Here is a 27,877-nt window from a genome sequence, read left to right on the forward strand (position 1 = left end):
CGCTTGGTTTTTTCATGCGTGTTTTGATTGGACGGCTGATGGTTGTCTCCGCCCACAGTATGCCGTTTCCATAACAACTCAACATGGCCGCACACGGTAAGCAGAAAGAGTTTTGGGATTTGATCCTAACGAGTGGATTTTCTCTTGATATCGGCACACATTTACCTATGTTTTATCGTGAACAGGGCAAATGGCTTTAATGAAGCCGAATAAATCGTTTTGGTAAACAACAAGCGATCAATTTAATGCTCTTTTGATTCGAATGAAGGCGAAGCATCTTCTAGCTAATGCTAACCATTCACAACACTAACGCTACAGTCGTTTTGTCATGTTAGGAAATATTTATTAACTCGAATTCTAGTGAGTTACTTGTGGTTTGCTTCTGAACTGAACATTTAAAGTAACACAACTGCTAGACTGGGATCATTGTGCGTCAATGGTCGTTAGTTTTTATCGCTTGTTGTATAAAGCATGCACAAGCTGCACTCATTCGTTACATACCCACTTTATTCTCAGGGTGTTTAAGCCCATGTGTTGCTCATGTCTGATAGTCACTGCAGAAGTTTCAGCAAAACTTCTCTGTTTGAGAAGAACTCCAAAAGAGTTAAGGTTTCGGTAACGTTAGTGAGTCTACCGTATGTCTGCCCGCTGGGGAAAAAGACCTTTTATCTCACAATTCTGAACCTTTTCTCAGATATGTGAGATACAAACTTAATATAAACTCGCAATTCTAAGAAAGCAGTATTTTCTCCTCTGAGAATAGGACTTTTGACTAAAAAAACAAAAAACAAAAAAACAAAACAGATTTGTGAAATAAAAGTCGCAGTTACTTACTATTATTATTATTATTATTATTATTATTATTATTATTATTATTATTATTATTATTCAGTGGCAAAAACTGGTTTCCAAGCTACCAAGTATTGAAAAGAAAAGAAGAAGAAAAAATAATACTAAATCAAATCATTAAAAATCAGTGTATTTGTATTTAAAAAGATGGATTTAATGAGAATGTGAATGTCATGCTGTTACAGATTATCTACTTAGTTTCAGCATCATTTTGTAAAGAAGTTTGCTTTGTGATAACAGATCTTAAATTGACTGAGATTGATTGTGGTCTGAGGTTGGTACATTTTTGAGAGATTTAGGACCAAAAACAGAAAGAGACAGAGATAGTTACAATTACAACTCCCAGTCTCTCCTTACACTGCTGCATTATGTTCATTAATTCAGTATTTAATTTTGCTTTTGCAGAAGGACAGCCTGTCGTATCCTTCCTTCACAGTTTTCTGAATTACACCTCCATCTCTATATTTGTTTACTGTTCATGTTGCTTCTTAACAAAGTGTCTCAGTTGTCCTCCACACCGCTACAGATCCTGTTTCACTTGAACGGCTGGTATTTTGCAGCTTTCTTCATCGCTGAGATTCTTATGTTTATCTACAAAGGTGATGTATGGGCTCAATAAAGCATCGAGCGGCTGAGATGGAAGGTTTGTTTCCGTATGTGACGTAATCAGTGTTTGCTGTGCCATTTGTAGGGGTGATCCTCCCTTACCCACAAGCCAATCTGATATTGGATGTTGTCCTGCTGCTCCTCTTCTTGGGCCTGGAAACCCTCAGACTCTTCTATGGTCAGTGCGCTGTGATGCTGTTCTAGAAGTAGCTGTAAAATCAACTCTTATTTTATACAGAGGACTAAAATCGTCCTCATTCAGAAGCCCACTCTTCAGAGCAGGGATGTGCAAAACTGAATTAAGATCTTTGAATTGAAATGGCAGGAAGAAGAATCTAATTCAAAATACAATGCATTCATAATATAAGTACATATAATACAGTCACACAGCAGAGGAATTTGCAAAATAATATTTATAATTACACTGTTAATGTAGTATTTTATTCACAGTCATTCAGCAAGGATGCATTATATTGATCAAAAGTGACAGTAAAGACATTTATAATTTTACAAAAGATTTCTATTTTAAATAAATGCAGTTCTTTTGAACTTTAGGATTCTGAAAAAAAAAAAAAAAAAAGTATTTCGGTTTTCAACATAACTGTTTTCCACACTTATATATATTTAACTAAAATATATTCATAGACATAGATCATTATGTATTCATAGATCATTAACAGAACACTGTTATTTTAAATTATAATAATATTTCACAATATTTCACAACTGTTTTTACTGTATTGTTTTAGTCTTTCAAAAACCTTGAGAAATCTTATCAACCCCAAACTTTTGAACCGTTGTGTTCATTTAAATACAAATGTCAAAGTGATTATCACAGCATTCATTTTCATTGTGTTTCTGTTTATAGTATTTGGCTTGATTTAGAAGACGGTGGGCTAAATTACAGCATTCAAGAAAATATCAAGTGTTTAAAGTGCATTTATTAAAAAAAAATGAAACACATTAATATCATGCTGATGAGAAATTCATATGAAAATGGAAATAAATGAAATCTTCTTATTTTACTAATTTAATTACTTCTTATTTTACTAAATTTGAATTACAATTCTACATCCTTTTTGTGGCATCAGTTTAAATCCTGTGAAAATTCCGGGAACTGAATTGGAATTTAAGAGACTTTCTCTGTTCAGTTCCGAACCTCTCAACCCTGCAGTGGCAGTGAGTGGATGAATGTCATCATAACAGATGGATGATAAAGATTGATTACCCTGTTTGTACCGGTAAAAGTGCATTGATCCATGTAGCAAATAATGGCCTGTGAATTCTGACGTTCAGGCTGGAAGGGGAACCTGTGCCAGCGCTCTCTGGCTCTGTTTGTGAGTGTTGCAGTTCTGGTGCCCTGTGCGGTGCTGAGCGTCTACTACCTTCTGCTGCAGACCTTTGTGTTGCGGCTGGAGTTTGTGCTCAATGCTGTGCTGCTCTGCTTCTACAGCTTTGAGCTGGTTCTGGGGATCATAACCATTTCGGTTTTTTCAAGGTAACTGCTTCTGTATTTTGTATGTTTTTCAACATATATTCATCCCATAGTTATAAAGAGACATACATGTTATGAAAAGACATGTACATGGATTAGAAGAAATTTTGCAACATAATTCTCAAGGTATTTTAAAATACAAGATATTTATTTTTTCCACTCTCTTTCAGGGCCAACATTTATTAATTCCATCTGCTTTTTTGACGTCAGACTGAAAACACTGAACGGAATAAGCTCGCAGTCTTTCAGATTGAGAGCTGTCAAGATTTGCAACACATTGAAGTTACATTAAACACATTTTTTTTTTGTACAGTTTTTCAAACAAATATATTAAGCACCTTTATTAAGTTGATCTTGAGCTGTATTAAACGCTATTTTCAGTGTACACAGAATTTTATAAATAATGCGTTTTTAATTGCTATGTAAATGTATTTATGTAAATAAAGTTTGCCATTGTTAAATGGTAGAGTGAAACAACTGTCATCATATACTTACTACACAAACACACACATACACGTGTTTCTGAAATGTAAAACGGTAATATTGTGAAATATTACAATTTAAAATAATAGTTTTCTATTTTAATATGTTTTAAAATGTAATTTATTCCTGTGATGCACAGCTGTATTTTCAGCATCATTACTCCAGTCTTCAGTGTCACATGATCTTCAGAAATCATTCTAATATGCTGATTTGCGGCTCAAGAAAAACTTCTGATTATCATCAATGTTGAGAACAGTTGAATGCTTAATATTTTTGTGGAAACTGTGATGCATTTGTTTTCATGGCTCAGGATTTTTTCGATGAATAGAAAGTTATATTTCAAATATATATTTTTTGTAACATTACAAATGTGTTCACAGTCACATTTAATCAGTTTAATGTATGCCTCCTGAATAAAAGTATTAATTTCTTTAAAAATCGCACCAATCGCGAAACCTTTGAAAAGTGCTTTATGTATTTGCATTTTCACGTACATGATACTGAAAGACAGGAATTTAGGTTTGCAACATTAAATTAGTGACAATTCAGGCAAGCAGCAACCTCAATGTTAAAATAAAGTTCTTAGTTTCCCAGATGTTCTTCTAACTGTGTCAATTCATGTTTATGCATACTGTGACTGCTGTCAGGTGAATATCATAATCCTAATTACTATTGGACACAGGATTATGAGCACACACAGACGCCTCTTTAAAACAATCTCCAGTAATCCCAAGTGTTTCTCACCATCCTGCTGACCAGGTGCATAGGACCACACAGAAGCTTTGGGCAACTCTAACACTATATAGAAAACCCTTTCAAGTGTAACACTTCACTGACAGCTAAAAAAATGGCTGCAGTGGACAAGGATGTGGCTGAGAAGTTTTTGGACAGTAATCCGACTTTTGCCAAGCAGTACTACGACTCCAGGTTCCGGGCGAAGGTCGTCTCTGACCTTCTAGCGACCACCAAGAAAACAGAAGTGGACATCAGCTCTTACCACGACCTGAGCTCTATTGAAGAGTGCGAGGTCATTTTTGATATGGTGCGGGACATGCAGGAAAACCTGCAGATGGAGAGGGCCGTGTTCAACCTCATGAGGCATCTCACGTTCATTATGAGAGCCGACCGCATGAGTCTCTTCATGTACCGCCAGAGGAACGGCATAGCTGAACTGGCCACACGAATCTTCAACGTCCATAAAGATGCCACACTGGAGGAGTGTCTGGTGGCACCGGACAGTGAGATCGTGTACCCGCTGGACACAGGCATTGTGGGCCATGTGGCCACCACCAAGAAGACAGTCAATGTACCTGATGTCACACAGGTAGGAGAACTAGCCATGATGAGGAACAGATAGTTCAGCTATCCAGTCCTGTGTTATGAAAATGAAGTGCAATTCACAATATGACCTGCAGAGAGCAATGCGACGCTACTCGTATTTGATTCAAAATCATGATCAGCTGAAAAAGAGATGCTTATAAATGCTTGAATATTCAAAATATAATTTTCATAAGCGCAATAGATGTGTCTCTTCTGTTTTCATGAATTATAACCAACAGTTCAAATCAAACGGGTTTCTGGCATGAAAAGCAAATACATTATTACATAAACATCCACACTTTTTTTTTTTTTTTTTTTTTTTTTAGAAAAAAAGGTACAAAAGCTGTCATTAGGGCGACACCTTTTCAAAAAGCACAACTTTGTACCTTATTTACCCCTGAAAGGTGCATATTAGTACCTTTAAGGAACACATTAGTAGCTCCAGTATACATATTAAAACCTAAATAGTATCTTTTTAAAGGATACTGCCCTAGTGACAGCGTCTGTATCTTTTTTCCGTGAGCTCTAAAATGGGATTTTATGCTAATTAGTACTGTGCATTGCTGATAAACTTGAGAAATGTGCAGGAGATGCTGCACAGACAGATATGCATGAGTGTGAAATCTCCCTCTCTTTGAGTGGAAATGACTAACCATTTTTCAAAGAAACAGGCTGTTTCTTTTTTCTTGTGGCACACAGTGTGCTTCACTGCTTCTCAGACAGCAATACGCTTTCCTCTGTAGTGCTCATGATCACTTTAAAAAATGGGTGTTTTCAATCTTTGAGTTATGTGACCGAAATACCAAGCGGGTCTGTGAAACCCTGGAGGTGGCGACAGCTTGCTATCTCAGTTTCAGATGTCTTACAGACTGCTGACCCACCACAAATATCCACAGATACACTGTTATATATGCAAAGAGTGTTACCCGCTCCCTAAACAAAACAAGTGAGCGATTTTGAACATTCTGAGAGGGAGATTTCTTCTCATTTTCTGTGCACTGCACTGTAGCTCTGTTATTAGTATGCGAGACTAAGTGCTGCATCAGCGCAGGCCAGCGCGCTCCCGCGGTGTGTTCTGTTAAAGTCTTTAATCTGAGCTGAATTAGAGCGATCCTGGATTAAATCTAAAGGTCAGTGTCTAACGCCGTGTTCCACAACTCAGCAGAATATCACTGCTTACATTTCACGTTCCCTTTCTAGTGCTGATGTGACACAGGATATAAAGAATGTTTCAGAGGCACCTGAAATGAGAGAAATTCAATAACATCAGTTATTGAAATATTATCCAGAAATCTATGCCTGATATTGACAAATGAAGAAAAAAAAAACAACAACAATATTTGGTTACAGTTTAGGTTTTCATATTTGGATTTGGTTTAGGGTTAGTTGCATATAATTATGCATAATTTACTGTTATTTCTATAGTGTAAATAGAATGTGTATAAAGGAGACTGTATAAATAAAGAGTTACCAAATGTTTAATTAAATTTAATTAAAAATGTTTGTCCATTTGTTATCATTAGTTAACTACATCAGTTAGCATGGACTAGCGATGGTATTTAACTTTAACGAAGATTATTGAATATTCGATTACACTTTATTTAAAGATGTCTTTGTTACTGTGTAATTATATATTTCAGTACTGATAAATATGAATAATATTAGGATTAGGATTAAGTGCATATAACATACAAAAGGGACACTGTAAAGTAGTGTTGCCAAATATTGTAACAAATGTATTGATCATTGTTAGTTAATGTTAATGCGTTTATATTATTGTAAAGTGTTAATGGTGTTTTAATAGGTATTATAACTCAGCAAAAAATCAATCTTAACCCTCATTTTGTGCTCTGGTCATTTTGACCTGGAGAGAATATTCTAGTTTTCTAGAATTTGCTTGTTTATTTTTATTGCATTGGATTAAAATCTATTGACTTCTTTATGGAACTGATTGATCATAGGCCTCAATGATCTTAGCTAATGCCGCCTACATATTGCCCAAATTATCCACCAATAATCCTTTTTTTCCCTCAAAAACTGAGGTGCATAAACTAGGAACACCAAATTAGGTAAAGGACTGTCAACACAGCCCGAAATAAGCAAACCTTTTTTGCTAAATTAAGCTATTTAATTGTATATGTCAGTGATGTTTTACCACATGTTTCACTCTCCAGGACAGCCACTTCAGTGACTTTGTAGACACCCTCACGGAGTACGAGACCAAGAACGTGCTCGCGACTCCCATCATGAACGGCAAGGACATGGTGGCCGTCATGATGGCGGTCAACAAGATTGGCGCTCCTCATTTCACTGCTCAGGATGAAGAGGTAGCATTCACTTATGCTCTGTGTTTATACTCAACAGTAGGAGTAGGAGTCTCTGTGAGGATGCCAATCTGAAATGTAAACAATACCAGAAAGATTAATTATATGCATTGTGCTCCCCACCCATACTTTTAATCTCAAATCCCCAGTGAAGCATTCTGATTAAACAGACTTCTACAGAACAGATTAAACGCTCTATTGGAGTAAATCTAACTCTGTCTTGTAGACGCTGAAGAAATATCTCAACTTTGCCAATCTTGTGCTGCGAGTTTTTCACCTGAGCTACCTGCACAACTGTGAAACCAGAAGAGGACAGGTGGGATTTCTGGGAGATTGAGATTTAAGACATTGACCCGTAAACACTGCTGCTCCATGATCTTGTCGTTTTTTCTCACATCTGCATTGAGTGTTGCTCTGGTCTGCCAGCAAAGTGTTTGAGGAGCTGACTGACATTGAACGACAGTTCCACAAGGCCCTCTATACAGTCCGAGCCTTCCTCAACTGTGACCGCTACTCTGTGGGCCTCCTCGACATGACCAAAACTAAAGTGACTGGTTATTTATTCATTGCATGAAATATGCAGCTGGATTTGTAGCTTGAACTTGTAACTATTTGTAAATTGTCTGTTCAAGAGTATTGAAATATTGTATTTTTATTCATTTCTCTGCAGGAGTTCTTTGATCTTTGGCCCGTACTGATGGGAGAGGTGCCCCCTTACAGCGGACCAAAGACCCCTGATGGAAGAGTGAGTGATGCACTGAATATGTTTGGTTAATCATGTCAGAGAAACACAAAACTGCCCTGAATGAATTCTTACATGCTGTCACATGTTTGGCTTACGGTATTAATTCTGCTTCAGGAAGTGATTTTCTACAAAGTGATTGATTACATATTGCATGGAAAGGAGGACATCAAAGTCATTCCGTAAGTTAATACATTTTATATTGCCTGTTAAATTTGAGCTTCCACTTGGCATTTAATTAAACCCATACTCATGCATTGTTCTACATTACATGCATTGTAATTATTGTACCTTATAAACATACTGTATCAAGAAATAGCATGTCTGGCTCCATGCTACGGTGGGCCAGACAGATCTGGTGTTTGCAAGGGTGCGTCAAACTCATGGATGGGCTCATCTAGGCCCTCCTGATGAGCCAGGCCTGAGAAATAATTAATTTTAAAGTACAAATTTTCATATTCCTAGCATAGAGGCACTACCATTGCTTCTATTCAGCAAGAATGCATTTACTTGATCAATAGTTAACAGTAAAGACATTTATAATGTCACAAAATATTTCTATTTCAAATAAATGCTGTTCTTATGAACTGTGTTCATCAAAGCATCTTGGAAAAAAACCAAACACACATCACTGTTTCCACAAAATATTAAGCAGCACAACTCTGATTAACTTAGGGTGACCATATACGGGAATGTTCATACGGGACACCTCCCGGTCAGGATTTTAATATTGCCTAAAATATCCAGGTTTTGGCTGTTTGCAGGTCGATCGTTGTGCGACATTCATGAGAGCTAGAGAGCAGAGCAGACGGCTCCTTATGCTTTCGGATCGCTCTCGCACCTACTTTGCTGTCTTTTTTGTTTTTTTTTGTTTTGTTTTTTTGAGCAGTGACGATTTAAGTCAAACGAACGAACGAACGAACGAACACGTGCGCATATTGCATCGCTTTGATTGTTCCATGTAGAACTCGCCTTCTCACGCGCAGCCCCAGGATTGGTCGATTATGTATAATACCTGCATGTTATTGGTCAAACTGCTTTGGACGTTTTAGGCAATATTAAAATCTGGCCGGGACGTGTCCCGTATGAACGGCGCATATAGTAGTAATAATAATAAATGTTTGTTAAGCATCAAAATAAAAAAATAAAAATTTCAAACTGTATAAATAATACTTAAAAATAATACATTCACAAAAAAAACAAAATACAACTTGCTAGATTTCGAATATAAATCAGTTATTTTAAATTTTAATATTATTTAACTGTATTACTGTTTTTACTGTAATTAATTCAGCCTTGATTTGCATAAGAGACTGTGTGTGTTTTTTTTTTTTTTTTTTTTTTAAATGTACCACCTAGAAAATAAATATGGGATTTTTGTAAGAAAAGTGCTGAATTGTTCTGGTCAGACACATATGCATTGTCTTTACAGTAACCCTCCAGCTGACCACTGGGCATTAGTGAGTGGGCTTCCCACCTACGTTGCAGAGAACGGCCTGGTGAGAGTCTAGACCCATATTTTCCTCTCCTGATGCCACAGTAGTTGAAATCTATTATGGTTTATAATGCTCCTGTCATGTGCACAGCGAGGGGGAATAGAATGTGCTCCCACACTGAAATGATGGATAATTGTAATTTTGTGAACAGTAATTAATCAGCAAGCAATGCCCCTTCTCAGTGAGCGTGACTGCTGCTTTCTCTTCACTCTGTCTTACAGATCTGTAACATCATGAACGCCGCTGAAGACGAGTTCTTTGAATTTCAAGTGAGCCCACCTTAACTTCTGCTTCCGTGAAAGCCCTAAATAATCAATGAAATTAAATAAACAGTGTTCCAAAAAGGAACGCTGTATACCTCAGCTTTTTGTATATTTACAAATCTTAATGTATCCTGCCAGAAAGAGCCTCTGGATGAATCTGGATGGACAATAAAGAATGTGCTCTCTTTGCCCATCGTTAACAAGAAAGAGGAAATCGTTGGCGTGGCCACGTTCTATAACAGGAAAGATGGAAAGCCTTTTGATGACATGGACGAAACACTAATGGAGGTATTTGAGGCCACAGTATAGACCAGTAGTGTGTCATAGCTAAATATATAGTAATGGATAGATCAGCAGACTCTGCATTATGCATCACTGAGAACATTTCATAGTGTGTTTTGCTCCTTGAAAGTTAGCCATGTTCTCAATCTATTATGCTGTGTTTGTTGGATTCAACTAAACTGCTAAGCCAAATCTCTAAAGTCTCCAAAAAGTACTTTGTACTTATGTCTCCATTTATCTCACTGCTACAGTCCACAGAGCCTTTCATTTGAGTTCAGTCATGCGGCGATGTGATGCTTTTTTTGTAGTTTTCCAATTCATTTCCATCTGAATGTTTGGTTATATTAGTCAGATTAAAGACTTATGTAATTTTATCTCAGTGTGAATCTGAACTTGAATGTAAAAGTAACCTGAATCTGAATCTATGTCAGTCGCTCACTCAGTTCCTGGGCTGGTCAGTGCTGAATACAGACACGTATGACAAGATGAACAAGCTGGAAAATCGCAAGGACATCTTTCAGGACATGGTCATGTACCACGTCAAGTGCAGGAAAGATGAGATTCAGAATATCTTGGTGGGTTTCTCCAACTTGACGGGGCTTAGTCCCTAGTGTGCACTAATTAAAATCAGTTACACTACATTGGTAAAGCTGGTTAGAGCACGTGTGAAGTATATGTGGAGAAGCAGTGTTGTCATATATGACACTGATTGATTGTCTTATAAAAATGGGTTTTATGAACATAGAAGAATATCAGCTTTGTAAAAATGATGTTTTTGTTCAGAACACACGTGAGGTGTATGACAAAGAACCTGATGAATGTGACGAGGACGAGCTGGAGGATATTCTGGTAAAACACACACACACACACACACACACACACACACAAATAATAATAAAAATCATATGGTTTAATGTCTAGTTGTTTTATAGATGTGCGTGTTCAGCTGTGCTGTCTCTCTCTATACAGTTCGAAACGCTGCCAGACTCGGAGGAATCTGAGATCTTTGAGTTTCACTTCTGTGACTTTGAGTTCAGTGAGTTGGACCTGGTGAAGTGTGGCATCAAGATGTACTATGAACTCGGTGTGGTAGACAAGTTCCATATTCCCCGTGAGGTGAGTGATAATGGGAGCTCACATCCTTTCGGTATATTTTGACCATATGTCTAACTAGCTTTTTTTAGAGGTTTTCTGGGTGGATGTTTATTTGGGACATTGTTTGCTTACTGTATAAGACAAAATAGGCCACATTAATGTTCATGGGGTCAGATTCACAGGTTCATTTTCTTAAACATGTTCTTATCTTTCCTTTCAAGATTGTTCTAAAATCAAAACCTAAAGAGAATTTGAATACCTGAAAAGAATGATCTTAAAAATCATTGTAATACTTGGTAATAATCGAAAACCTCCAACCTGTTTTGCAGTTAACTGTCAAGTAAAGTCAGATTTATAGCTGTTTTCACAAAACGCTTTTTCAATGCAGCTTTGCAAAAAAAAAAAATCTTGAGCTTAATTTATATCTTAATATCTTCATGACTTATCACATTCACAACTGGATGAAAATACAGCTTATATTTTGTGGCGATACAAGAAATCAAGCAGTTAAGAAATGCTATATAGTATATATCGCCTTATACAAGTTACTGCGTGTATGTGGATATAGTTGGATATAATTAGAGTTCATAAGTTATCATCAATGATTTATGTACATTCACCCTACCACGCACCAAAATGCACTAAATGTTTCAATGCACTCTCTTTAAAATGTTTTATTGCACATTGTACATACAATGTAAATACAATATTTGCAGTGCCTTGTAAGACTTAGCTGAAATTGATTTCTCTCTAGGTCCTGGTGCGCTTTGTGTACTCAGTCAGTAAAGGTTACAGGAAGATCACGTACCACAACTGGAGGCATGGCTTCAACGTGGGCCAGACCATGTTTACACTGCTCATGGTAAGTGAATAACATTTCAAATATTACCTAAAAATCTCATCTCAACCCCTCTCCGAATCTGCCCTCCCTTCAGACACAAGACCTCATGTTGCTCAGCAAAGGCTAGTGAAGCCCTAGCTATGAATACATTGACTGTTCTCACCCTGCAAACAAGAAAAACAAACAAACCAGCCATGTTAGCCTTGCAACAAAGCATTTGATAAATTTGCCCCTCTGTTTGGTGGGTGCAAGAATCGTGGGCCTTTTTTAGGGAACATGTTTAATGATACGGCCCATTTCCAACACACATTTTCCGAAATGGCAGACGGCCCCATCTAATTAATCACTCGAGTGTAAACCTGCTTCTGGTTAAGTCATGTGTAATCACAGCGAGCTGGCCAAACGTCAGGAAGGATGGAGTGTTGGAGGGCTGGAAGAAATGCAAGCCAGGCTGCTAATGAGCCTTTCTCAGCACTACTCCCATGCTTCACTGAGCCTAATGAGCCCTCACTAGTCAGCCTCGTGCTCTACAAGAGAAGGGGATGTGTCTTAAGGAGGCTCCACCTTGAAGCCTGTTAAACCGGCTCTATTGTGTCTCAGACAGGTGACCTGAAGCGCTACTACACCGACCTGGAGACGATGGCGATGGTGACCGCTGGGCTCTGTCATGATATTGACCACCGCGGCACTAACAACCTCTACCAGATGAAGTATGTACTCATTACAGTTAATATCCCACTGCTCTTACCAAAGAAAAAGATATGTGCATTACAGTATTCAGAAATAAAGTGTGGAGGCATTCTCATTTTTATATCACTAACATCCACTTCCAGGGGTATCATGCAGCAGTTTTTGAGAGGGCACCACTGTGTCACATGGATTCCTATGCAGGATAAGATGTGACTAAAAAAACACATTCTGCTAAATGAACATCTGCTAAATCAATACATTTGAATGTAATCTTTTAAAAAAAAATGTAAACCATTTTTGTTGTAGCATGCAAACAGACGGGGTTAAAATCCTGACCTTATATGCATTTTTTTTTTTTATGCAACTTATGTAACATAACTTGACTGCAAATGATCGTCATTTTCACAATATGCAAAAAAAGCAGCTTAGACATTTTAAATATCTATCTATCTATCTATATCTATATATATATATATATATATATATATAGTTTAATAAATTATCGTGCCTACTGTACAATAATCATCAAAGATACATTTCTATTTGCATTCAAAATACAGTTTAATCTAAGGAACCAACATTTATATCTAGATCTAAGAAGCCAACATTTACAGTACAGGTCAAAAGTTTGGAAACATTACTGTTTTTAATGTTTTTGAAAGAAGTTTCTTCTGCTCATCAAGCCTGCATTTATTTGATCAAAAATACAGAAAGAAAATGTAATATTGTGATATATTATTACAATTTAAAATAATTGTTTTTAAATGTATTATACTTTAAATTATCATTTATTTCTGTGATGCAAAGCTGAATTTTTAGGATCATTATCACATGATCCTTTACAAATCATTCTAATATGATGATTCATTATCAAAGTTGGAAACAGTTCTGCTGCTTAATATTTTTTCAGAACATGTGATACTTTTTTAGGATACTTTGATGAATAAAAAATTAAAAAAAAAAAAAAAAAAAAAAAAGAAGCTATGTTTTTGAAATATAAATATTTTGTAATGACAATATACACTACTGGTCAGTAATTTGGGGTCATTAATTTTTTTTTTTCTTTCTTTTTTTTTTAAATAAAATCAATACTTTTTATTCAGCAAGGATGTGTTAAATTGATAAAAAGTGATAGTAAAGAAAATATATTATTAGAAAATATATATTATTAGAAATTTTTTTTAATTTTGAATAAATGCAGTTCTTTTTAACCTTTTATTCATCAAATATATTAGACAGCAGAACTGTTTCCAACACTCATAATAAATCAGAATATTAGAATGATTTTCTAAATGATCATGTGATAGACTGGATGTTACATGTGACACTGAAGGCTGGAGTAATGATGCTGAAAATTCAGCTTTGCATCACAGGAATAAATTATTTTTTTAAAGTATATTCAAATAGAAAACTATTATTTTAAGTTGTAATAATATTTTCACAATATTACAGTTTTTTCTGTATTTTTTATCAAATAAATGCAGGCTTGATGAGCAGAAGAGACTTCTTTCAAAAACATTAAAAATAGTAATGTTTCCAAACTTTTGACCTGTACTGTATATTTGAATCATGTTAAATTTATGCAAACTGGCATATCACATTGCATTATGCCTATTTGCATTCATTTTTATCGAAAGTCTGTGACCTTCTAGGTTTTAATATGCCATTTCTGTGATGACTTTGCCAGGTCTGGGAATCCACTGGCAAAGCTGCATGGTTCCTCCATTCTGGAGAGGCACCATCTGGAATTTGGAAAAACTCTGCTTAGAGATGAGGTAATGCTGAAAATGTATTACATTTCTGGGTGTTTTTCATCATTACAATTTTGAACTCTACAGACCGTTGAGAATGTGCATCTAGTTGATAAGCCCAAAAATAACTGCCAGCAGTGAGAGAAATAAATTGTTTTCCCAGGCCTTAAATATCTACCAGAATCTGAACCGAAGACAGCACGAAACCGTCATCCATTTGATGGACATAGCTATCATCGCAACAGACTTGGCCTTGTATTTCAAGTGAGAATGTTATTTTTCAGCCGTGTGGGATGTACTTGGCTTTTGTGAATCATTTATTCAGAGTTAGTCTTGCAGTCAGAGCTGCAAAAGCATGATTAACATGAAATTAATAATGATGTGCCTCCACAGGAAAAGGACCATGTTTCAGAAGATCGTTGATCAGTCCAAGACCTACGAGAGCTTGGACAGTTGGACCAAATACATGATGTACGAAACAACTCGGAAAGAGATTGTCATGTAAGTGACGTGAGAAAATAGCCTGTTACAAAACTAATATCACCTATAATGACTGTTTGCTCAATAACCTGCATTATATCCTTGCAAAAGGTAATATGCAGCAGTCTGAATTTGGTGCCTTTTAGGCTTCATAAATATGAATTCACAGCATGGTGTTTTGGTTTTCCACACCGCAGGGCTATGATGATGACTGCCTGTGATTTGTCAGCCATCGCCAAGCCATGGGAGATTCAGAGCAAGGTTAGATATTTCTAATGCATAATGCAATGTCACATGCAAGGCCTGATACTACAACAATGTATTCAAATATCTAGGGCAGCCAAGGGTGTGACTGCATAGGAAAATTAAATCGCTGCCATAATGAGTCTGAAACCCCATTCATATGATAATGTATCCATGGATGTGTTGTTTACATTCATTGTTTAACACTCATTATTATATGCATTTCACAGCAGACGGCAATGAAGATCATCTCACATGCATGAGATTATATTCTGCCGAATATCATGCATTTTTAAAAAATAAACATTCTTCTTTTTGATGTTGTTATTATATTCATGGAAGTAGATCCAAGAACAACGATAGAGCCAAATTTTATAGTTGCAAATGGGACATGTGCCAGGTCTGTCTCAGTGGGAATTGTTATGTAGCTTTTTCTAAGTCATTAATGGTCTCTAATGCACAGTTAATTTATTTGAAATCTAGTTACACGCAAAATCCATATTTGCATCTCTCCATATGCATCTATAAGGAGCATTAATCTAAGTTTATTTGTGATTATGTCCTCTAGGTGGCGTTGTCTGTTGCTGCAGAATTCTGGGAGCAGGGTGACCTGGAGAGGACAGTGCTGGAGCAGCAGCCTATTGTGAGAAAGCGCCTGGAATGAAGGGTGTTGGGAAGGGGGCTGAGACAAAGGGAATAAGAATGAAAAGTTCCCATGGGTCATGTCGTGATGTACTGCCTGTTATGCGGTGCAGTGAATCAGAAAGAGCGGTCACAATGGCCCAGTCAAACAGAGCGATCCCAAACTCGCCATTTTCCTTAGCTGTGATTGGAAATGCAGGAATGTAATGTCAACTTTTGAAAAGTGTCTTCGAAATGTGCATTAGTCGCATTGCTCTTCACCATGACTGTGATTTCAGTTAAGAAGTGGCAGTGTTGAGTAGTAACTAATTATATTACGAAATCAGATTCCAAAAATGTAGTAATTGTAATTAGATTAGATTACATTTTAAATTGCTCATAATCAGATTACAGTTACTTTTTATGGATTACATGATTACAAGTTATTCACACAATGCCAGTTAATGATTTAGAATTTATTGATTCTCCCCAATTCCTCTTTTTTTCTTCTTTCTAAAGAATTTCCTTTCTAAACAAATTCTACTATGTGTTATGTAATTTAGTTTTAATTGTCACAATATAGAATGACCATTTAAATGTCATGTAAATTAATTTGCAATCCATGCTTCTGACGAAAGCACCTCTGTCAATTTTATCATGTCCCTATTTTAATAATTTAACAACGTTCACAGTTTCACAGTTTAGCGTAAACTAAATATTTAAAATATAAAAATTGTATTTATTCATTTTAATTTGACATTTTTATGACTTATTATATTTTCATCAACTCATGAACCCTCTAAAATCTACACAGCCCTGGCATTCGGTAGGTTTTGGGGTTTCATTTTGATACTGTATTAAGTACATGCTGTTTCTTTTCCAGCCCATGATGGACCGGAACAAAGCGGACGACCTTCCCAAACTGCAGTGTGGTTTTATTGATTTCGTCTGTGCTTTCGTTTACAAGGTGAGGTCCTCCATTTCGATTAGTAAACAAAACGACATATGGGACTTCATTGATCTACACTTCTAAATGTTCACAGGATCCAGACGAGAGTCCATCAGGAAACAGATACACAATCATCAGCATAAATGCACAATGCTGGTCTTGATCAGATGTCTGTATACTTGAGTTTTATTGACTGTGAACGTCAGAATACAGGCCCGCTGGAATTAGAGTTTGATGTGAAGAAGAGTCACACAAGTAGGGCTGGGGGGAAACTGATTAGCACAGGATTCTATTATATACCAGTTCAAATCATTCACAAATGTCAAAACTTGATTTTCTGAATGTTAGTTAAGAATTTTAAATAATTAATAAATAATTGTATTTTTTAAATCATTTTATATTTTAATAATCAAAATGTTATTTTGAAAACATTCTCATAGTATTGTTTATGCACTTGTAATCACAGTGTAAATGCATTCATGCCACCTCTGAGCTGCATTAAATACTCTTTATTTAAACGCCACTTCAGGTGTAACATCTGCAGTATCTACACATACTGATTACATTTGATTGGAAGCAGCCCTGTAGTGTCTTGACAGTGTAATTTAACTCATTCATTAAAAATGATGCATTTAATAAGCCATCAAATGCTATAATCCACAAATGAAAGTAGAATCCATACTATGGACTAACTATCCATATCATAAATCTTTAAAATTTAAATGCAATAATACAACATCTAGTATGTCCTAGAAGATTCTTATTCGCTCAACATTATTAGCCGCCTACGATACTCCCTCTTTACTTACTCATCCCTCTCGCAGGAGTTCTCTCGCTTCCACGTAGAGATCACGCCCATGCTAGAGCGTCTGCTGAACAACAGGAAGGAGTGGAACGCTCTGAAGGAAATTCATGAGGCCAAGGTAGCCAAGCTGGAGGAGGCCAAAAAAGCTAAAGAGGAAGTAAACGCTGCCGCCTCAGATGGCAAACAAGGTAGATAGTGACTCAAACGGTGTCTCACTGTCTAACAAAGAAATAGCTGACCCTAAAATGTGGAACACAAATGATGTTTTGAAGAATGTTTGTGCTGCTCTTTTACATAAAGTGGGTGCATGATGTAACAATAGAATCATAAAGGTCCATGTCTACTGAAGAGGACAAGATTCTTAGGAAATAACACTGAGAATGACAAATGTACTCACCCTCAGGCCACACAAGTTTGTTTCTTCAGTGGAACAGATTTGGAGAAATGTAGTTTCACGTGTTCACCAATGGATGCTCTGCAGTGAATGGGTGCCGTCAGAATGAGAGTCAAAACAGCTGATAAAAACATCACAATAATCTACAAGTAATCCACACACTCCAGTCCAACAGTTAATGTGTTGTGAAGGGAAAAGCTGTGTGTTTGTTGAACTGCTGCTTCCGGCTAAAGTACAAGTCCTCTATCCATGGTATTGCTTTATCCAGTGAAAAAGTTTTTTTCTGAATCAGGAGAGAAATAAGCACAGATCAAACTCCATTTACAAACAAAAACAGTCCAAAACAGTATAAACAAATATGTCAGTGTATTTTGATGTGAGAGGACAACAGGAAATTGACTTTTTCACTAGAGGAAGCGTTATGGATTATTTTGGCCAGAAACAAAATTTTAATGTTAAAATGCCTTAAAGATGGATTTGTTTCTTACAAACACACAGCTTTTCACTTCACCATATGTTAACTGATGGACTGGAGTGGTGTGGATTATTGTGATGTTTTTATCAGCTGTTTGGACTCTCATTCTGACGGCACCCATTCACTGCAGAGCATCCATTGCTGAGCAAGTGATGCAATGTAAAATTTCTTCAAATCTGTTTCAATGAAGAAACAAACTCCTCCTAATCTTAGATGGCTTGAGGGTTAGTACATTTTCAGTAAAAATGCATCTTTTTGGATAAACCATTCATTTAAACTTGCACAAAGTTATTGTAAGACTTCATATGGACTACTTTTGTGGTACCCTTTTTTTTGTTTGTTTTTGGTTTACTAAAAAGAGGAGCATGAGCATTTTTCAAAATTTCACCTTTTGTTTTTCACAAAATAAATTATTTTTTTTGTAAAGAATTTTCTAAATACATATTGTTTTAATTTATGAACTGTTCGATTAAGGATGCATTTTACGAACAATTGACGTCATTTCCATTAACAAATTCTCTTTCCTCACAGGAAACGCAGTCCAGCCCACATCTCAGTCCAAGACCTGTGTCGTTTCCTAGACGTCAAACTGCATAAAAACAGACAATAAGAATGTACGACAATGGACTGCTTTTATGATTTCTCTCTGCAGGATGTCGCGTTACAATTATTTACACTAGCCATGAGTTTATAAGTAAAGGAAACCTTTTAGTGTAAGAAACAGACTATTGCAATGTCCCAGTGGTGATATCAGGTTTGTAAAGTTATACTGTAGTGACTATGGCTAAAAATGTACAGAATGGAGCATTCTTACATATTAAATAACATGTACTTGAGAGTATAGTGTGTATACAGTTGGAAAGTCCACATTACGTTTTTTTTTCAATATTTATATGTAGAAATAAATATCAAATGAAGAATTTCTGAGCTTAACATCATTTTTTTAAAGCTTTTGTAACTGTGTTGCTGTGCAAAATAAGACTTCTGCCCCTAGGATGCATGTGTGTGTGCTAGTGCTAACTGTCCCACTGGGACATACATAACAGTCTTACAAAAGCATTGGATAACACCTAGGGGGGTGTTGGCCTTATCGACTCAGAAGGAAGAGAGCTGATTGGCAGGACAGCAAAAAGAGGCATTTACGTCATGTCACAGACGCAGTCACTGCACGTCAATGGCTATGATGTCACGTCTTCTGCTACATTTACCTCACTCTCACAGCAAAGAGGTGGAGCCGAGAAAATCTGCAACCACTGCAAAAGCCAAAATTAGCTCTGACGTGACAGCAAATACACACACCCTGCTCCGATAGATGTGCATCCCCCTCACACACACAGTGCAGTAGGGAATGATTATTCTGACATCTGAATCACAAACCAGCAGAGCAGCAAATTGCCCCCAGCTCTCCGACAGGCTGCGTTAACAGTGCTCTCATTCAGCATGTTCTGCTACATACCCTCAGTGAAAGGAACCGCCACATTTAGCTTCACCATCTAAAAATGTAGGCATTCTCCATGGATACAACACAGAATGACATTTGCCATTGGCTGCCATTTCAATGCGGCAACCAATCAGAGGGTTTCCGGCTGAACTATGCTGTTTATGCAATGCGTAATGTCATTTGGAACAAGTGAAAAAAGTGACAGACTTAGTGCTGCTAAATCCTCTTTCTCAAGTTGCTATTCAGCACTTGTCCAAGAATAGCTTGAATTCTGTGGAAGGTATTGTTGTGGGTTACTGCAGCATTTATTTGGCTTAAATAAAACAGTAATGCAGAACATGAATGAATCACAAAGTTGAATGTTGTTCATAATGGATTTTATTTTTTGGAGGCAAAACAATGAATATATGTACTTTTTTTTTTTTACAGTATATGAGGATCAGTTTCTACAGTTTAATAATGTAAACAATCTCGGAAGAGAAATGTGTTCAGTTTAAAAGGAAGCCATCATCTGCTTTTTTAAAATATTTACATGAATTAAAATATAATTTATGACATCAAATAATTTCCACTATATAGATTTGAGCTAGGAAACTAGATTTTAACAATTTAAAAAATACTGAAATGCTTTTGTCTCCACATTCTCAAGATGTATGAAAATCACACAATACCGAGAAGAAAAAAAAAAAAAGACAAAAATTAAGAAAATAAAACTAATACCATTTCAAGACTTCCAAGCTAAGTGGCATATAAATAAAAAAAAAACAACTCAAAACATATGTAAAAATATAAAATCTTACTAGCAGTATTTACCGAAAACTATGTTAAAAAATGAAAATCACAGCAAATTTGATAGTCATTAGATGTAAATAGTCCAAAAAAAATAAACAACATCAGCAAGACAATGAAGAAAAATGTATGCCCTTTGACTCCAATTTTGTTTCCACAAAAGACAAGGTCTTGAAGCAGCAAAACAATGCGACATGGATGTGTGATTCTTTAACTGATGCTCTGGCACCACTTCTTGATAAAAATGATCCAAGGTTTAGCACAGACAATATAAACTTCCCCCGAATATAATCACTGCTGATTCAAGAGGAAAATTCTCTCCTATCTTGCAAGAGCATGTACTTTGTGAACAACAAATTACGGGGCCATAGATTAAAAGTGATAATTTGTATGAACTAATAAAAAAACAGGAAGAAATCACATGCGCACTCTCTCTCGCTCTCTCTCTCTCACACACACACACACACACACAGAGGGCCAAGTCAAACAATCATGACTCTTGAAATGGATTTGATGTGATACCTCACTTCTCCTGTATCCAAACATCAAATGTACTTTTTGGTCAACTTGTCTAGCGATCGCTAAAATGAGGGCTGGAAAATGTATTGCATTGAAGAAGGTTCCCTTTGGAAGGTTTTTTTTTTTTTTTTTTTTTTTTTTTTTTAACCCTTTTTTTATTATTATTTTTAATTTGGATCTGTACATTCTAGATTGATAGTGTTTAAATGTATTGAGGTGTTCGGAATCTGAATAAAATGGTCTATAACAAATTATATAATCTATATATTTATCTACACAAACACAAATATATATATATATATATATATATATATATATATATATATATATATATATATATATATATATATACCTTTTATAATATGGCTGTATTGAAAAAGTTTACTCAGAGGAAAACAAAGCTATCAGTCCTATCTGATCTCCTGTACAATCCAATGTGTTTTCTTCACTAAGGTTTAAGGCTCTCCCTGTGAGACTTGGCTGTCTGTGTATTTTCCCTCTCGGCCAGCGATTCTAAACGTCGACCTTCTTTTCGAACGATCTGAGCCGTCTACAACATACAGTACAGGATTCGATTACCCTTAATACAACTAACCTCTTCAATAAAGCCTTCTGTTATAAGAAAAGCTTTCTTAGATCTCTCAGTGGTATTGCATCTCTATTGCGTAAAAAAAGAAAAACGTTTCATCTTAATGTCATTAAAAAGAACCATTTCTAAAGGGACACTTTATACAACTGTGTTTGACTTATGAAGCCATATCAATGAAAAATTCCCTTCTGGATCTCACTGTATTGCTTAATGCTGCATCATCGGGTTCACCAACGAGCAATCAGAGCCATGCGTTACCACATCGCCGTACAGCACATAACCATACATCTCATGTTTACACAAGACACAGTGCTATATACACGTTATATACTTCTCCATATATATATAATCATGTAAACCAGCACATCTCTCACTTACTTTGTAGTATACATACTAAGCGCAAACACTCATTCAGTTAAAGATCTTATAGGACAAATTGGACAAAAGCGGCTGTAATATTCAGAGGCCGTGTCCAAGTAACAGCTCAGTACCGTAAAAGGGAAAGCCAAAAGGCACATCCTGATAGGGTACTTAAATACCGAATAAGGCGTTCCGTACTTAGTGTGCGCTCTAGTAAAAGTCAAAAGAGAATTCAGTCATGTAAACATTCAGGTTTGGGGTGTGTTTCTGGCTATAGGGGAGAGTTAGGGAGTAAAGAGAGGTTGACAGCTCTCCCTAAACCAGCACATACACACACACACACACACACACACACACACACACACACATGCTCACAACTGCACTAGATCCACAGGCCGAAGATTCGAAGAGACCCCTGCAGAATAAAAGCAATGGGTCCCAGCATATAATAAGGGACGGATCCATCCCTAGACCCCGTAAAAGACACGGACGACACACAGTTATACACTGGTACACGATTAGACTTCAAAAAACACACACAAAAGACAAAGAGAGAAGTAGCCACAAGGTAAGAGCTAGAAAAAACCCGCAGATCTTCCCCTGTCGGAAAGGAGAGAGTAAAAAAAGAGTGTTTGAGCTTATAGAGAGAAAGACTATGAGAGAGTGACATGTAAACAAAGCAGAGATACGACCGTATCTCTAATGAGATTGAGCTCTGGAAAGATCTTCCTCCTAGTTTACCGCCACCCTTCTCTCAGCAAAAGCCTGGATGTCTGGTAGGGCTACGCTACTGGGAGAGTCGAAAATGCTCAACTGTACTTTCGAATCTAGACCAATGTGATGGGCATTACAATCGCATTTTTGATAGGTACATTCTTGAAAAACGTTTCCATCAGATTGGGATTCTAAACCAGATTGGGTCGCATTCTGACAAGTAAAACAGTAACAGCAACTGGTGAATTAAAGATGAAGTGTGTAGCTCTGCACCAAACATAATGACTGTTTTCAATCAGGTTTCCAATTTGTGAGCCAAACAGAAAGCTCCGCCCCTCAACTCACACCATTGGATGTGTCAGGCTGCTCAAACAAACAGAGATGTTTTGATTTTTTTTTTTTAGGATTTGTGTCTACTTATACAGTTTTTGGCTGGGATTGTATTTTAACGTCAAAAAAAATGACACACTTCAGCTTTAAGGTAGCACAGTTGGGTTTGGACTCGGTTGTGTCTGACAGCCAGCAGCAGAAGCCCCTTCCACACCAGAGGAGGGCAGAGGCCAGACTAAAGAAGCACTACCTCGTTTGAGTGCATAGATGAAATCAAGGAAGCACTAAAATTACAAAAAGACTACTTTTTTTCTTGACTTATTGATCTGTAAACTCTACCTTGTAGGATTTTTTTGTTTGTTGTTTTTTTAAATCCACTTTTAATCCATCGTAACACACACACACACACACACAGAGTTGAACATCCACAAAGTTTCGCTAATACAAAGCTGTTATTGTTTATATATTTGTACGACAAACGGTGAAAGCACCTTGCAGGTCTAAGAATAGTGACAAAGGGGTACAAATAAAAAAGAAAAAAAGCACACGCACGTCACAACAACCGATGGAAAAGAGTGCGGTTTGCTACAAAGCCCGAGCCACTCGCAACATCACGAATGGCATTAACACACACGAGAAGCAGCACTTGTGTCCAGTGTCTCAGAGCTGTTTCTGTTCCTTTGTAATCCTCCCGCCCCAATGACCTCCGATCCTTAGAAGTGACAAGGTCTATTTTATTTTTATTCCAATGTTCAAAATGTAAACATGAAGAAGTGCCTTGGTTGAGGTGCTGAGGCGAGTCTCAGACGGGGCGTGGTAAGGCGCGTGTCAGCGATGCAGACTCCTCTGGGCCTCTTTCAGCAGAGCATCAAAGTCCAGTGCATCATATTTGCTCTTCACCGGACCGGGACCCGCCTCATCTGAACGGCAAAACACTCACAGTTAGTTTGTTACACTAAGGTCATCTGCATCTGTATAATTTTAATTATAGTTTGTCATTTTAAAATAATACAATTTTGTGCACACCTCTCTAAATTAATCTCACAAAATTATTAATGTACATTCTATATTATATAGTATTATATTATACGTATAATAAGTAATAAAATACAAAAAGAACTATAATTGTGCTTAGCGGGCATGCTGAGTAAAAAAAGAGAATAAAAATTAATTTAGTTTAAAATATTTCCTGTAACAACAAAACAATCAAGTTGTAGGGGCTATTGATAGATTTATTTGTATAATTTTACTGTTATTTTAAAATAATACAATTTTCTGCATCTTCTCTCTAAATTAATCTCACTAAACTCCCTCCTGTAGCAACAAAACATAATCCTCATGTAGGGAATACTGATAGATATATATTTAGAATTTTACTTATATTTTGTAATTTTATAATAATAGAATTTTGTGCACATCTCCCTAAATTAATATCACTAAATTATTAAATTAACTCTGCATGTACATTCTATATTGATATATATTTTATGTATTATAATATACAAGTAATAAAATACAAAAAGTACTACAATCGTGCTTAGTGAGATGCTGAGAAAAAAATGACAATTTTATAACATTTTATAAAAAATGTAATTTTATAATAATATAATTTTCTGTACATCGCTCTAAACTATCTCACTAAATTATTAAATGTATTATACATGTACATTCTATATTATCTTATATTATAATATATTATATTAATTATATTATATCATACTATATTATATTATTTTATAAATAAGTAAATAAAGTAATAAAATACAAAAAGTACTATAATTCTGCTTGGCAAGATACTGGGAAAAAAATAGTTGGTTGTTAATGCAAAACTCTACAATATAATTGTGCAAAATGACCTGCTACTTGATACATGTTATTTTAAAATTATTTATATAATATTATAGTAATTATACATTTTGTAGCTTTTATTATTATATTTTCATATTTCATATTTAATTCTAGTCTAGTCTAGCTTTAATTATGCTAGACCTTAGTGCAGCTTTTGATCTAATAGATCATGATATCTTTATTAAACATTTAGAGCATGTTGTGGGTCTGAGAGTGACTGTTTTAAAATGGTTTTCTTCCTATCTGAAGGGAAAATCCTTTTTAATGAGGGTTGGGGAACTTTCTTTCTCTTCAGTCTCTATTGATTGTGGAGTTCCTCAGGGCTCCATTTTGGGGCCTATTCTGTTTTCACTATTTTTGCTGCCTTTAGGCCTTTTTTAAAAAAAAGAAAAAACATAGTATGCTTTATCATCTTTATGCTGATGATATTCAGATGTATTTGCCTATTAGATCTGGAGGATCAACTTCTCATTCATCTTTGTTATTATGTCTTGAGGAGGTGAAGGGCCGGTTAGAGCAAAAACGCCTACAGCTAAATGTGAGTAAATCTGAAGTTAGCATTTTTGGGCCAAATAAGGTTGACAGTGACATAAATTAGGTACATGGACAACAAATGTGCGGTCCCAGATGAGGAATCTGGATGTAATTTTGAACTCAGCTTTAATGTTCAAATCCTTTTTGTGTGTTGCTGAACTTGAGATAGTGATTTATTCATTAATCTCCTCCCGTTTGGACTATTGTAATGCACTTTTTCGTGAGTAAGCCAATCTCTTATTTCAAAATTGCAATTGGTCCAGAATGCAGCCGGGAGGCTCCTTACTAGCTTAAATATCGGATTCAGTATAAGGTGTTACTGCACGTTTTTAAAGCTGTCCATGATATGGCCCCGGAATATATTATGGACTTGATTCATATGAACTCTGGTAGACCTCGAAGATCATATAACTGCTTACTGCTCTCAGTACCAAAAACTTGCCTGAATTGAAAGGGGATCACACATTTTCGGTCACTGGCCCAAGACTGTGAAATACCCTTCCACCTGATATCAGATATGCACCTTCAGATGATATTTTTATATCTCGTGCCAAAACATTCTTGTTCTCTATTGCTTTTAATTGTTGATTTTTGGAAGATGTAATTTGTTCTGTTTTCTGTTTTTGTTGAATTTAATTTTTAGTGTCCTTGTATTGTTGTGTTGCTGTACAGTCCTTTGGTCTACTTTGTAGTGGAAAGGGCTCTATAAAAAAGTAGACTTGACACTAGATTTGCTGCTTGTCATTTTTTTTTTTTGTCTTTTTTTTTCATCTAATATTTGTATTTTGTTTTATTTAAGTTTTATATAAATCATATTTATTAGTTTTAGTTAACAGTTACAACACTGCTTGATTATATGGCCATTACTAATACAACACTTGGCTCAGTGTCTGTAATATACTTTAAGATGATAAATCCCACTTGTGCTGTTGTTTATACATTTACTCAATTCACTTCAACAAATCTTGGTTTTCCCATTCAGTTCATGCATGTCATGTTACTAATCTGCATAATGAGCTTGTGCATTTCTTTGAAATTTAAATGAATGAATGAAAAACTATTTTTGAACTGTGTTAGGAAGCAAAACCAGCGGAGAATCACTGATCTAGATACCAGCATCAGTCTCAAAACACAAAAGACATATATGTTGACAGCAGTTTTCTAACCTTTTTTAACCAAACTTTAAAATAGGCTAGATTCTAACTCAGCACATAGAATTAAATGATGAAATGACCAAATTTCATTCTCATCATCTGGAACTCATCGACTTCACACATTATTTAGTTCCTGGACTTGATGTAATAGCAAGCACTGCGGTGCACTGGCCTGACTATAATTAAAACTGCACCCTGCTTTTTCAAGCGGGTCAACCAAGAATCAAAAAGTCTTTTTTTCCATTTAAATGCAAATGAAGTTGAATTAGGCTGTTTATTAGCTTAGAAATGAGAAGACACCTTCCTCTGACTTCATCTGACTCAGAACAGAGCACCAGACGTCTGATGCAAAGACGACATCAAAGAGACAGGAAGCTCTCTGTTCTCGTACCCAGATCTATGTAACGCTTCCTTCCGAACCGCCGGCTGCCGCTCCCTCCGCTCGGACCGAGCGAGTCCCACCTGTGCCGTGAGGTCTGGCCGTTCTGAGTGGGTCTCAGTGTGATCACCCCACAACGCTCCCTGCACAAACACACAGAAACATCAGCGCTCCATTCTGCCACTCAGCACACGATAAGCTCAGGGAAGTAGACGCAAATGGAACCCACTCGTTTTTGATGACCACTTTACAGTCCTCCGGACGGCCGAAGGCCTCGAAGCGCTTACGCAGCATGGACTGAGTGACGCTGCTCGGAAGGTTGTGAATGTAGATCACTTGGTACTTGTTCTGCAAATGCACAGTGGATTAGAATAAATACACTCAACGGCACTTAAAAGAAAAAACGAATCCGACATCAGATGCATCTACAGCTTTGATAATGAGCTTAGTGCTGCGACTAATAAAATGGGTTTGAAAACACGACCTACCACATCATTCTCTTGTCCATACTTCGTCATGCTCCTTTTCTCAGGTGCACCGTGGCATGTCACAGAGCTCTCATCGCTGAAAGAAGCATGACAGGGCTGAGTTACTCAAAATGGCTAATAAATTACACTCTAAAAAGTAGTATATCACTAATTTTCAAATATTAAAGGCAGATGTACAGGTAGGATATTTCTCCCCTTATTAAAATTATTACTACAATTACTACTGGTTTAACTACAAATAAAACCAAAAAACATGGTTACTCTATTTGATGTCTGCATTTACATCTTCAAGATGCATTTTTTGGGTGTTTGCTCATTTGCAATACGTCTATAGGACATTTCCAATCAGATGTCAAATAGACGTTTAGAAGATGTATTTAAGATCTTTAATGATTTAGAACGAATGTAAAACTGACATCTTAAAGACGTCTATCAGATCTGGGTATAGTTAAACCATGGTAACCACAAATTAACCATGGATTTGCAACACTAACCATAGTTTAACCATGGTATTTGTAGTAAAACTGT

At 36.3% G+C, this 27,877-nt stretch overlaps 3 protein-coding genes across 4 annotated transcripts in view; 2 read left to right on the plus strand and 1 right to left on the minus strand.

The window, feature by feature from the left end:
* Positions 1-6: 6 nt before the first annotated feature.
* Positions 7-3,424, plus strand: tmem216 (transmembrane protein 216). Of its 2 annotated transcripts, XM_019114749.2 has the most exons (6): positions 7-96; positions 1,255-1,268; positions 1,355-1,448; positions 1,541-1,633; positions 2,752-2,953; positions 3,121-3,424. In XM_019114749.2, the coding sequence occupies exons 1-6, from the start codon at positions 84-86 to the stop codon at positions 3,134-3,136; spliced, it is 432 nt and encodes a 143-aa protein (XP_018970294.1). In that variant the 5' UTR covers positions 7-83; the 3' UTR covers positions 3,137-3,424. The 2 variants fall into 2 exon arrangements, with proteins under 2 accessions (XP_018970294.1, XP_042626318.1); XM_042770384.1 differs by lacking the exon at positions 7-96 and having other exon boundaries at positions 953-1,268.
* pde6a (phosphodiesterase 6A, cGMP-specific, rod, alpha) lies at positions 1,542-19,126 on the plus strand. Its single transcript, XM_042770382.1, has 23 exons — positions 1,542-1,633; positions 4,193-4,757; positions 6,928-7,080; positions 7,304-7,393; positions 7,484-7,624; positions 7,748-7,822; positions 7,937-8,001; positions 9,252-9,318; positions 9,537-9,584; positions 9,717-9,866; positions 10,292-10,435; positions 10,644-10,709; positions 10,830-10,976; positions 11,710-11,817; positions 12,397-12,506; positions 14,174-14,261; positions 14,401-14,501; positions 14,631-14,738; positions 14,915-14,978; positions 15,529-15,603; positions 16,465-16,548; positions 17,355-17,523; positions 18,736-19,126. The coding sequence occupies exons 2-23, from the start codon at positions 4,281-4,283 to the stop codon at positions 18,783-18,785; spliced, it is 2,580 nt and encodes an 859-aa protein (XP_042626316.1). The 5' UTR covers positions 1,542-1,633; positions 4,193-4,280; the 3' UTR covers positions 18,786-19,126.
* Positions 19,127-20,005: 879 nt separating this feature from the next.
* The window catches only part of ppargc1b (peroxisome proliferator-activated receptor gamma, coactivator 1 beta), a 48,844-nt gene continuing 40,972 nt past the window's right edge, over positions 20,006-27,877 (minus strand). The window contains exons 9-12 of the mRNA XM_042770383.1: positions 27,350-27,425; positions 27,091-27,209; positions 26,874-27,004; positions 20,006-23,866 (exon numbers count right to left, since the gene is read on the minus strand). Of these exons, the coding sequence (XP_042626317.1) occupies positions 23,775-23,866; positions 26,874-27,004; positions 27,091-27,209; positions 27,350-27,425 (418 nt within the window). The 3' untranslated portion in view covers positions 20,006-23,774. The remainder of the gene's footprint in view (positions 23,867-26,873; positions 27,005-27,090; positions 27,210-27,349; positions 27,426-27,877) is intronic.

The sequence above is a fragment of the Cyprinus carpio genome, chromosome A14 (assembly GCF_018340385.1).
Source record: "Cyprinus carpio isolate SPL01 chromosome A14, ASM1834038v1, whole genome shotgun sequence".
NCBI lineage: Eukaryota > Metazoa > Chordata > Actinopteri > Cypriniformes > Cyprinidae > Cyprinus > Cyprinus carpio.

Bases quoted from the DNA above. Each gene is read 5' to 3' on its own strand.
- tmem216 (XM_042770384.1), top strand. From the start codon at position 1,218: ATGTTCATTAATTCAGTATTTAATTTTGCTTTTGCAGAAGGACAGCCT. The intron at 1,269-1,354 runs GTATCCTTCCTT...AAAGTGTCTCAG, and splicing joins TTGCAGAAGGACAGCCTGTC to TTGTCCTCCACACCGCTACA. The intron at 1,449-1,540 runs GTGATGTATGGG...TGCCATTTGTAG, and splicing joins TCTTATGTTTATCTACAAAG to GGGTGATCCTCCCTTACCCA.
- pde6a (XM_042770382.1), top strand. From the start codon at position 4,281: ATGGCTGCAGTGGACAAGGATGTGGCTGAGAAGTTTTTGGACAGTAAT. The intron at 7,081-7,303 runs GTAGCATTCACT...TCTGTCTTGTAG, and splicing joins TCACTGCTCAGGATGAAGAG to ACGCTGAAGAAATATCTCAA. The intron at 14,979-15,528 runs GTTAGATATTTC...TATGTCCTCTAG, and splicing joins CATGGGAGATTCAGAGCAAG to GTGGCGTTGTCTGTTGCTGC.